The sequence below is a fragment of the Pinus tabuliformis genome, chromosome 6 (genome assembly GCF_031772625.1).
Source record: "Pinus tabuliformis cultivar Carrire ecotype Pingquan chromosome 6, CPIR1, whole genome shotgun sequence".
Classification (NCBI taxonomy): domain Eukaryota; kingdom Viridiplantae; phylum Streptophyta; class Pinopsida; order Pinales; family Pinaceae; genus Pinus; species Pinus tabuliformis.
This window is the reverse complement of record NC_142292.1, coordinates 1,720,700,739-1,720,713,344: the sequence shown is the minus strand read 5'-3', so window position 1 is coordinate 1,720,713,344 and position 12,606 is coordinate 1,720,700,739. Positions and strand designations below refer to the sequence as shown.

The window sequence follows — 12,606 nt, the reverse complement described above, 5'->3', positions numbered from 1 at the left end:
TTACGATGAAATGTCCGATAATGAGATATATGACAGCGAAAGCGATGAAAGGGAAAGCAACGAAAGCGAAAATGAAGGGGTTGATGAGGAAGTGAGATATGATCACATGGTGGACATAACACACAATCATGATGACAATACTAGACGTATGAATTACATCCTTTTAAGTTTGGACGACAATCGTGAGCCTTAGCACAATGCTACCAAAAGCGTTTCCACTGTGCTTGCTGTGTCTGAAGTCGAGGTTGCTATTCTTTTTGCGTTACTTTGATTTGAATTTTATTAACACCAGAACAAGGGTGTACCGACGCCCCTCTGTCCAACGTTGTGCCGCCAAGACGTTCAATCTTATACCACGGTGTTGGTTGCAGGGTCTTATGCCATCGTCGTCCAGTATTCGGCTGCTGCATCTCATAAATCCATCACCTGTTCTGATACTGTTACGTTGCCATCCGCCAGACCCTACCCTCGAGCTGAATCTCCCACTGCTAATCCCAGTCCGACAACAATTCCACGTGATCTTTTTCCGCAGCTCAAACTGTGGAGCGATATGATACGTTGTACGGTGGAGTGGTACGGTGTTATACGCAGTGAAATACAATGTTCAATCAAATATACATACGGTTGGGCAGTTATAATAATTCATAAAACTATTAATAAAATTATATAATCATAATTGATTAATAATTTGATTATATAATTTAATTAAAAAAATTATAAAAAAATACAAAAATTCAAATATATATGTTATTATTGAAAAATAAATTCAAATGTATATCTATATATATATATATTATTAAAAAAAATCAATCGATAACCCTAGATTCAAGACATTATACAGGCGAAGGCACCAATGACGTCAAGTTACATACTCTGAAATGATAAATGCAAACCAAAGAAAATTATCAACGATTAAGCTTTGAGGATAAAGCTTCTGAAGGAAGAGGCAACATTACGAATATAAATTATATAAAATAACAATAAATATAAATAAATGTAAAAATAAATAATCAAGTAATGATTATGTTAAATAGTCATTAGTTAAGTGAAAAGGCATGTCTAAAAAGACATGCCCAATCGTGAAGGGACACCTGCCTAGTATATATGCGGGCCCTCATTGTAACATTGAAACATCACTTGTACAATTTTATATATATAATAAATTATTATTCAAAATACCTTTTGTGTATTTTACCTTAAGTCAACAAGCTAGCAGTTTTGATGTTTCAATCTCCCAATCTAGGGCACGAAACAGAGAGAGAGAGGCACCAAAATTTTGATTTTCTTCTTCTCCTTAGACTCCACCCAACTCATACTTCTTTTGGCTTTCCGACTTCAGACTTCGCACTTCCCAACTTCCTTAGAGATATGGAACTTGCTTGAGATGAAGTACTCTAAATGAATTCGACTTCTTGTATTTATAGCCTTTTTCATATGAGGTCGAATTAGTGTCCTTAGGCCAACTTGGTCTCTTCTAGGCCGACTTGGTGTGGAGGATACATAAATTATATTTGACTCAATACTTAACCTTTTTACATGATTCAAAAGCCCAAGAATGGTCTCTTTAAAAGTACAATGAAGAAGTCCTCAATGGGGACTTTGACCTAAAACATGGTGACCCAAGCATGAAACCCATGCTTTAATAAGTCACAATAATAATAATAAAAATTCTTTTCTTTATTCTTTTGACAAGTACATTACAAGATGACTCAAATACATTAAATGAAGACCGAACCTAGTTACATTTTCCAACATTCATGAATGAATAGTCATTAATGCTCAAACACTGGTATCATCAGGCTGCATACAATGTTGCAACTATCTGGCACTGCTATCAAATGATGGCTCAAACCAAGGTGCCTCAAGTCATCCCTATGACCTGCTACCAATGCTCTCAAGCTCTTTCCACAAAGAACTACCAACATATGTCTAAACACTGCTGCTCAACTGGTCAAAACCCGCTATCCATCTTTATGTCAATATGTTGTACAACTGGATGATATTGCCTTCAAAGACTTGCTGCCTTGCAAGGTTACAGTTGTGTCATTGTACACTCTTTAGGTCATCACTACAGAAGGCTATATCATCATTGTCTATGTCAAGTCAAAGTCAAATTATTATGTCATAACTAAGGTAAGGTCTTCAACAACTATATCAAATAATGGTAGTACTGCAGTGCTTGTATGTCACATGTTTTTCCTAGAATAGTCACTGGCAAATTTGATTTATTGTTACTCCTATCATCAAGTGTTATTAGCTTACCATAAGGATGAGTTCAGTTAGTCAAGGTATATGCTAAGTTATTACGTCATATCACTAAGTCCCATAAAGATCTAGAATTCAATTCATTGTTAAGGTCATTGTACAATATGTCACGCTGTCAAGTCAATTGCCATGTAATTGTTTCACTAATGTGTCAAGTCAAGGTTTATGTCACTTGCTGTCCCATTACATATAGTCACATTACTTATCAAGATTTATGTCAAGGTGTCAAGTCAATCAAGTTTATATGTCAAGTCTGAACGCCACATCAAGGATTTAGTATCACAAGGTTACAGTCTTACTATTTGTGAAGTCCACACACTATTACTAACCAAGTTTACAGTCAAGTCTAGGATTGCAACAAGGTCATTTAAGACTGCTTGTGACAACATTGTTATAGAGGATTCTTACTATAGCTTCAGAACCTATAACCTGCCACAAATACTTACTGCCAAGTGATGTTAAATCAATTCGCACTAAACATAGCTCAATACCCTATATTACAAAAGTCTTATAGTATTTGAATCAAGTTCTCTGCTGTAAAAATCATTAACATGGGAATCGTTTTGCATACAATAAGAGTGTCCTTATCATATACAGTAAAAGTTCTGTCACACAAGTCATTGTTTGTATATGTTTATCACATTCAAAGCTCACTGTAGAAGAAGATTACTGTAAGTACAGTCATACTGTCGTATTACTTCGGTTGTATAATACATTAGATGATCAATGATCAAGGAACTACTTTGCTTTTAAGAGCGTATCCACTAAGTGTAATGTGAATTCCTTCCTTTATTCACTTTTCTAGGACTTTTTAGGTCGGCTTCTTGACAGTCACTGAACAAGTATATATATATATATACACCATCACAATGGTATTTTCCTTACTTTGGATCAGACTTATGAAATCAAGTGTTTCAACAATAATGTGAAAAGAAACAGACTCAATGAAAACCAAGCAGAAAGCTTGGTTTATGTGCACTACAACTTGAGGTTGTTGAGTCATTACTGTGATCGGGCTAATGAGGATCCCACATATAAAATTTGGGACAATCACCCAGAGGATGACAATTTGGAGGATGGCATTGTACATATTGAAGAACTAGAAGAGGAACTTGTAAGGGATGAAAATGAAGCAGCAGCCATGCCACCTCCACCTCCACCATCCAGTAGCAGTGCTCGAGGTCCGAGTCTTGTTCCTTTGCTGTCGCCACCTCCATCTACACCCTCGCGTGGAGGTTCTAGTTCTGGTCGTCGGTCTGTGCGGGAGACTCCTAGAAGACCACCACGACCTGCTTATACTCCTGGAGACTCTCGTGGCAAGGGCCACATGTAGATTTACAGTTTACTTGTCTTTTTTAGTTTCTATTAGACTTTAGTTTTCATAACTGTTGAGTTTTGAGTCCTTGACTCTTGACTCTTGACTCTTTCATATCACTGTGACAATGAAAATTTGAAGTTTGAAGTTGGGCCTTGGCAATTATAACTCATTGGTAATGATTGTGAATTATGAATATGATGCTTTGTGAAAGACTAAAGTTGTTTCATTTCATCTCATTATTCATGTTTCATTTTATAAATTTTTAACATTTCATATCATGTTAACAGTTAGAAGTTAGGACTTAGAAATATCTTCGATATTACTTCTTGTAATGGTTAAATTTAGCTTACAAGTACAACTTTGGTGATCAATGATGATAAATGTTATTGAATTTTCAATTCTGAAAGCTTGAAGTTGAAACTTTAATATTGAATTTGATGAATCATGATTTATAAGACTCAATATGTTGCAGTTGTAATATGTATTTTACTAACTTGTGGACATGGTTGATGACGATTATAATTTCTAGATGATTGATGTGATATGGTTCAATGATCAATCTATGTTTTTTTATGTTTTTTATGTCTAATTCATCATTCTACATGTTTTTGTTGACATATATGTATCAAAAATTAAAAAATAAAAAAAATATATATATTTTTAAAAAATCGCTCCCGGATTCGCTCCCAAACTGGGAGCTTTTGAAAATGGTCGCTCCCGCTCCCGTTTTCGCTCCCGCTCCCGCTCCCAAGTAACATGGATCTCAACAGTAAGAAGAGGATTGGTGTCTTGGTCTTGGAGTGGCTTGATAGGTCAAGGGTCATGGTCTTGGTAGTCATCAATTAAAATCTCTATAAGAAGAATTTTGTGTGGGTTTTTCTCTCCAAGAGGGAGAGGTTTTGGCCTTGGTAGAAAGCCAAACATCTTGTGTTCTTGTGTCTTTGTTTTGGTAGCAGTTTGATGAAGCAAACACACACACTAATAATAAGAAGAAGATCATGCTAAGATAAATTGCAAAAGCACTTCACAAATTGTTATCAAGTCTAGAAGAATCACATTAATCCCACTTGCCCTAGATTCTTCAACAGCAGCAACACATATGCAACACTTGAGAGGGAGTTGTAGTACGGATGCAGTGTTGATTTTGGCAGTGTAAGCAACAATACAATTGCAACAACAGCGCAATAGTTTGTGGACAACATGTCAGACATCAGCAACGCAGAGGACGATGCTTCAGAGTCAGAGCAGTATGTAGCAGCAATATATTGCTAGAGCACATTCCTCGCTAAGAGGGAGTGTTGATTTGGGGTAGCATCGAATGTGCTCTAGGCCTCAAATTTTGTAGGCAAGCTTGGGCACATGTATTCTAAAGAACCCAGAAAGTGTTTTGGGAAATTCCACCCTGAAAAGATTTTATTAAAATAATTAATATTTTTTAATGGGACCCTAAGTCTAAACTTAGGAAATAAAAAATATTAATGGGTATTAATCTAATTATGGGTGTAGCTTCTAGAAGAAGACAAAGATCAAGCCAAAATGATCTGAGCCTTTGATTAGGAGTTATTCTCGGCCGTTGGTTGTCCAACAGAAAGATATAAGAAGGGTCTTGAGGGTCATTTGGAAAACACACCGAGAGATCAAGAGATTGAATTTCTGAAGTGAGAAGTTCTCAGGAGGAAATCTTTAACAAGGAGATTTCTTGCAGAGGGGCAGTGACTCAGTGAGTATCCAAAAGAAGGAAGTTTTCCTGGGCCAGAGAGTACGAGGCAGAGAGAGGGCAAAACGACTTCCAGAGAGATGCAGACGCTGGCCCACGCAGAGCTGACGTAGTGATAGCGCAGGCCTTAAAGGGAAATAGAGTTCTTGCTGAGGAAATTGAGTTTCAATAGCCAGGAGACATGGTGTGAGATTGGGAGGTAGAGATTCGGATTTTCTAGCCAACAGAGGGTCCAGGGAAGGAGTAGCGTGATACCTAGCAAGGGTGACGCAAAATCTGCATAGGAGTGACGCAGTTCTGCACAGAGGCTACGCAGAGGCTCCAATTCAACGTGATCAGACTCTGATTCTACCAGTGACAGGGTAAGATCATTTCACCATTCATTTTTTCCAGTTTCTCTCTGTATCGAATTGCTAGTTGAGCATCCAAGGATTGTACTTAGATTTTCTCTTGCATAATAATAAAACCCTCAAATTTGCTGCACCAATTTTCCCGCATTGGGTTTTTCCGGGGACATTTGTCCAAAAATAACGGTGTCTTTTGTGTTGTATTTTCTTTCTTTCTCAGTCTCTTGTTTCTGCATATAATTTAATTAAGTGAAGGCCGCAGTGTATGTTTTACGATATTTGCCGTAGGAAACTGCAAATAATTTGTTTAAAGGAATTTAACAAATAGGAGTAATATCATCAGTTGCTGCAGTAGGGATTCTTGTTGAGGAATTTTCATAGTGTCCAGTCGACGAAGGAAGAAGAAATTGACCGGAAGTCGACCAAGGGTGTGTCCAATCAACCAAGGAAGAGGAAATTGGCCAGCAAGTTGACCAGTGATGAAACAAAATGCTCAAGCATGAATTGGGTTGGTCAGCAATGAAGATAAACGCTCAGAGGTGAATTCGGCAGTCAGCAATGAAGAAAAATGTCCAAAGTCCTTGTTGAATGAGCAGCAACAATGAAAATGTACAGAGGGCGAGTTGGAGGAGTGACAATGTCAAAAAAGCATTCGGTATGGTTCATGGGCAAGAAAACCTGCCCTGACAACACCAGAATGTGGAGTATCATCCTTATACAGGCTATCGGACAAGGAAAAATGCTTGGCAATGAAGAGAACTGTAATGTACGACGGGTGTGCAAATGTGAATGCTTGGGGAGTGAGAAATTTTTCCAACAGCGCTTGAAATAAAATTAGCAGCTTCCATTTAGATAGCAACAACTCTAGAATGGGAGCTGTCAATTTCCCAACTCCTGAATCACTCAGCGGTGGGGAAAAGACAGCTGTTGAGATGGGTATCTTCCATTTAACTACTATATCAGATAGACAACCTTCCTCACAATAAAATACTGAACACTTAGCTCGTTAATTATTCAACAAAGGTTAGCAAACAACAGAGCAGCCATTAGCACACAACTATTATCTCAATAACCCGACCAAAGAATTAACAAAGCATCATACTCAATAGATGAAGGTAAAACACACATATTGAGATATGATTTACCCTGGAAACCCAAATGGGAAAACCAGCATTCAATTGGATTCGGCCAGGCATTTTATTATGTAGCAATGGGCAAGTTACAGGTCATGTGGTTCATCTCTAAGCTCCTCAGTGAGTCTGGTCTGTGTCCTCTTACATTCACAGCCAAAGAACCCCTTTTCCCATGTTGGGAAACAGGAAATAGGAGATTGGCTCAGCTAAGGACATAGCTGGAAGGTCAGGCATCCCCAACCCTTCAGCTTTCCCTTGGAGTCATTTCTCCTCCTCTTTCTTTCTTTTCTCCCCTTGGAAAAAGGTGTCATGAAAGTCCAATATTTTTCTTAATACATGATTATATATATATATATTATTTTGTACAGCATACTGCCAGGGTTCAATTCTCTCTTACATCTGACTTGAAACAAATTGAATGTGGAAATGGACATCAATGATGGTGGCATGGGGACCTTCATGATAACAAGTTGATTTCGTTCATTATCTATTCCTTCAAATATTTCCCATGCTATTGAACCAAAAGCCTGTACCGATACCCAATTTTTCTTGTTCAGATCCGATTCAGATCATCTAGTGCCTTTGACCTATTTTGGGCATTAGTTGACATCAAGATAATTCATTGACCTTCATTTCAACTCTTGAGCATCTTTAAAGTCTTTAATCTTGTGCTTGTCATTCCATGGCAATTTCATTGAGGACAACCATTTGGGCAATATGATTTATTGGGAACATGGAAGTTGAATGTTGGCTTGATCCATTGCTTTAATTTTGTACTGTGAGTTTCTGCTAAGTCTTTTTTCCCTCTTGATCTCAAAGCCAAGTTTGTGTTATTAAATTTGAGATATGCCTCTTTATTGGTTATTCCAACAAAGTATAATAGATAAGGTGGTTGATATTCTTGGTTGTAGATTCTACGAAGCAGTTGTGGAGCTTCCCCTCCAAAAGGCCCGGGCTCTAGATCCTGCAGAGGATGCGATTAATGAACAAATTGATCCGAATCGTCGACAGGCTGCACTTGCCCTGCGAGAACAGTGTTATGAGGTTGTGATGAATGCTCTTCGATCATTAAAAGGTGAACCTGGTCAGAAAAGACTTCATAGAGAGTTTGGATCTCCTGTCCGACATACTGCAAGCCGGCCTTTGCTTGACCAAGCATCTCAAGAGCGATATATACGTCAAATTATTCAGCTTAGTGTTCGATGGCCTGATCAAGCTTTTCATGAATATTTGTATCGAACAATGATTGAACTTGGGCTTGAGAATGAACTGCTGGAGCTTGCGGGACCAGATCTGGTACCTTTCTTGCAGAGTGCAAGTCGGGAGCAATCAAAGGTATGGACATTTCTTTAGAATAGAAAATTAAAATATAGAATTGTGCTGTTCACTTTCTTCTGGTCCTGTATTTTTTTTAATCCTTTGGGAACAATTGAAAGATGTGTCCATTGGCATGTTATTGACTCTATTTTCTTTATTAATATTTTCCTTCTGAGTATTATAGGATTCTTAGTGACTTGTTAGGCACAGCAGTTTCGAACATTATTGAAATTGTATTCTAATTTGTTTTGTATCTTAACCTATTTCTTCTGTCTGATGTAGCTATCTAAATTCTAGGGTCAAAGTTAGTCTGTAAACATCAATAATTAAACAGTTATTGATCACCATTGATTTCTTGTTTGATTTTACTGTAAATTCTGATGTCATTTGATTTTCCTATGACAGTCTGGCAATTTAATAATCAAATCAACAATGCCTTCCGCTCCTTCATCCATTACTCGTACACGACAAGCTTTGAATCTTGAGCAAGCCAAATACCTGGAACTTCTTGCTCGTTACTATGTATACAAAAGGCAACATGTGCTTGCAGCACATGTACTCTTAAGGCTGTCAGAAAGGAGGCAAGTGGAAGGTGGTGAAATGTTGACACTAGAGCAAAGGTTAGTTTTCTGTCATCCCTAAACTCCTCCTGCAGCTCTCATTTCACTTTTTCAAAATTGAGAAAAAGGGGAAATGAATCTATGGTTGCTTGTCTAATGGTGAGTTGATAATGTTTATTTAATTTTTTTTGGTTTTTGGTTTTTGTGAAAACTGAATTATATTTTATGTAAAACCAATAAGACTGTAGAATTAGTTGCATTTCAAAGATTTGCTTGCTCTTCATTGCCAGGAAAGCATCTTGTACTGAGGACTTGAGTCAGTTGACACTAGATATCTCCTAAATCATCCATAAAAAAATGCGTATATGTAGCTTTATTAATTATTTTATTGCATTGTTTTGCAGATATCAGTATCTCAGTAATGCTGTATTGCAAGCAAGGAGTGCGTGCAGTACCCATGCCACAGTGAACTCTATGGTTGACCATTGTGACAATGGATTGCTGGAGCTTTTGGAAGGAAAACTTGCTGTACTCCGTTTCCAGATGAAAATTAAGGAAGAATTAGAACGAATATCATCAAGGGCTGAAACTGTGGGACTAGGTGACACCTCACCTTCAAATGACCCATTTCCTGCAAGGAACATTGTAGCTGAAGATGCTCTTGCACAAAATGCAAAGGAAAAGGCTGGAGAGATATCTCTAGAGCTAAAAAGTATTACACAGCTGTATAATGAGTATGCAGTCCCTTTTGAGCTTTGGGAGGTAATGTTCTATCTTGTTCAATTTAACTTGTTTGGGCCATGCCTGCTCTTATTTGTTTTTCTTAAACATGCATAAGAGCATTTTTAATGGAAAAAAGAGGACTCTCCTCTGATAGAAGCCAATTTGATGTAGGATCTAGCTCTTCCAGGTCAATTGCTGAATGATCCAAACCACTCATCATCAAAAGACATTGAAATGCGAACTCTACTATTTAAACTGAAAGTTGAAACTTTAGATCAATTCAAATTCAAATGCTTGAGCGTAGATTAACTGAGCCAAGTCTCATGTTTCTGGCCTTCTATTTTCCTACTGCAAAGCCATTTAAACATTTTTGTGTTAATCGTTTGTGTTTCTTGGAATGTATTTTCTTAAACATGGTCCAAGTGTGTATGCAGCATGTCTGATTTAAGATTTGAATTGCAATTTTCTTAAGGTCTGGCATATCCCTGTCAAAGTTTTGCCACCAAAGAGCTAGCAAGTGGCAAAGGTTCATGAGTCAAGATTGATGACAGTGAAAATTTGATAAATTTTATAAAACAAATAGAATAGCGAAAATACAATGAATTGTTCAAGTGCTCAAGGGTATCTGGCAAAATTATTCTTTCGTACATAGTATTTGTATAGGCAAACAATTTTGCAGGTGCCCTATAATCATGTAGTCGGGCAAGGACGCGACTTTGACTTTCTTGACTAGGGATGCACCTTTAGATGCATGTCACAAGTCCTCTACTGACCTCCCCATCTCATTAAATTTGTTCTTAATATCTTATCATAAAAATATGGTGGGTTAAAAATGTACCCAGCAACATATAACGGGGAGTGGAACTGCCTGCCCCATCTCTCATCAATAATACACCAAAGAGGCATGTACTTGAATTCCTCATCCTGTTGTCTTCTTTTGATGGCCTCCTTGGTGAGATTCGTTCCCTTGTAAATGAGCCTATAGGCTATAGCAGGCTTGTCACCATAAACCATCCTGAAAGTTCAAAGTCAACTGTCAAACATTTAAATTTTGAAATAAATGAGGTTTGAAAATAAAATGAAGTTTGACTCTGAACATTGAAAAAGTTCAAGTACCTGAGCATTTTGACAAATGATTCTCACCAGAATAATCTCTTTGACATCTTTCCAGAAACTATCATTAAGCATGAGAACAACAATTTCAATGACTTCAAGGGTTTTGCCATATTTAGATGCGATCGACACAGGTCTGAAAATCATCCTCTTGAGATTTATCTTTTGGTTAGGCATGGATTGCAAGAAGTTGAAGTTTGTTGCAACTCTGGTCACTGCAGGATGAACATGTTTCTTGCCTTAACTGTATATTTTCATGGTGCTAATCACATTTGTGTGATTGTAAATGTATTTGGTTATGGATTTTGCTTTATCCACATCCTCGTATCCAACATTTTTTACTGATGTCCTCCTCAATCGTTAAATCTAATGCACAGCACAAGAGGTTTAGGATATGGAGGGCTGCCTAATTTCAAAAAGTGAAGCAGCAGCCTTAGCTGCATTGTTGGTAACAATTTATACAACATTTTGGTCTCCCAACTCCTGAACAACTTCCTGCGTCATTTCGTGAATCAGTTGGGAACTCTTGAGTCTTAACTTTGTCTGAGGCATCCACTAATTCGGTAAACATTGTACCTTTTGAATAAGATTTGAGGAAATGTTGTAAGAGATGTATGAATCAGGTCGGCCCCTTGGAGATTTTTTCCAAACTGGGCGAGTCAAATGCAGATCAGTGCCAGAGATGGTTACGCTAAGAGATGTTGTAACCTGTTGAATGCGAGAGATTAATGATTGGTGATTAGCAATTAGGTTATTATATTGTGGTTAAAATTTCTCAATTTTGCTCATTTCTTGTGTCAATGCGATGCCTTCAGTTGTTTTTTTTCACTGTTAAGTTGTGTGCAGTTAACATTATTAGTATAGTTAGAGTCTTTCAAATGGATGCACTCACATTATTTGTACATTGCTCATTTATTTCCTGTTTGGGAGTAAATGCCTAAAAGATTTTTTAGAATTAACCACGAGGGATCAAATTGCTATGGCACTCTGTTCTGAAGGGATATATGTACACATTTATTCTTAAAAAGGTTTTCTACTTTTTGATTTTTAGTTTCTCCCTAATTTAGATTTGTGCATGATCTCAGGTTTGTTTGGAAATTCTCCACTTCTCAAATTATGCTGGAGATGCTGATAGTGGCATTATGCGGGAAACATGGGCTAGATTGCTTGATCAATCTCTCAGTAGAGGTGGTGTAGCAGAAGGTTGTTCTGTGCTAAGGAGAGTTGGATCTAAGTTGTACCCAGGAGATGGGGTTAGCTTGCCTTTAGATACAATATGTCTTCATCTTGAAAAAGCAGCATTGGTGAGCATTTTGACATTAATTTTATGACCAGATCTTTTGTTTGGTTTTCTGGCGTTTTCAAAAAATATATTCTCGTTTCATTGTCATGGATGCAAATTTTTATCTGTTACGTGCAAAAATTTATAAAATCAAATCAGTGTTACATGACAAACTACTGGTAGTTATCTATTGTTTGGGGCATATATATGTGCAAGCTGAGCAAATAAGAATTCTGATGATTTTTTCTCAATAAATATTTTAATATTGTTCCACTCTGCAACATGTTGGGAATGATATAATTTTCACATGTGGCTATTGCAAACCGTTATGATTCATGAATCATAATGTATGTGGCTAACGGCAACCTATAAGCTTTTATTATAATACTAGGTTTTGGTTAAGGCTGGCCACTGGCCTAGTCAACTTGTTATGTGGGCCCATAACCACTCTTTTTGCAATTGTGGGGGGTTGCCCTACCTCTTGGATTGTGTATAGATACATATTCAGGTGTCATTTGTAATCTCATCTTGTGATCTATCTTGATTGTTCTTTGACCTATGGACCTTGTCCTTTATCAATCTTATTTTGGCCCAAGGACACCTATATCTTTGGAATTTTCTATTGTTCATGGCTTAATTTTTCTCTTGTGCTTAGTTATTCTCTCTCTAGTGCACTTGGGGTTATAATGGCTATTATTGCATATTTCTCCCTTCATCAGACTTGTGTTAGGCATCTTTCTCACTAAGGAGTGTGTTGCGCTAGAGCGGTTACTTTCTTCATTTATTGCAGGTTTTAGGGTTTGCTGGTAGTTCCATTTGATCCTTCTCTCT

General features: G+C 37.3%; 1 protein-coding gene across 6 annotated transcripts in view; it reads left to right on the top strand.

The window, feature by feature from the left end:
* NUP155 (nucleoporin 155) overlaps positions 1 to 12,606 on the top strand; it is a 228,102-nt gene that overhangs the window by 158,120 nt on the left and 57,376 nt on the right. For all 6 annotated transcript variants that reach the window (XR_016260091.1, XR_016260090.1, XR_016260092.1 and 3 more), the window contains exons 8-11: positions 7,692 to 8,115; positions 8,503 to 8,717; positions 9,062 to 9,419; positions 11,579 to 11,797. Coding sequence is in view for 2 of the 6 variants with exons in the window: in XM_089429643.1 (XP_089285769.1) it covers positions 7,692 to 8,115; positions 8,503 to 8,717; positions 9,062 to 9,419; positions 11,579 to 11,797 (1,216 nt within the window). In the remaining 4 variants the exon portion in view is untranslated. The remainder of the gene's footprint in view (positions 1 to 7,691; positions 8,116 to 8,502; positions 8,718 to 9,061; positions 9,420 to 11,578; positions 11,798 to 12,606) is intronic.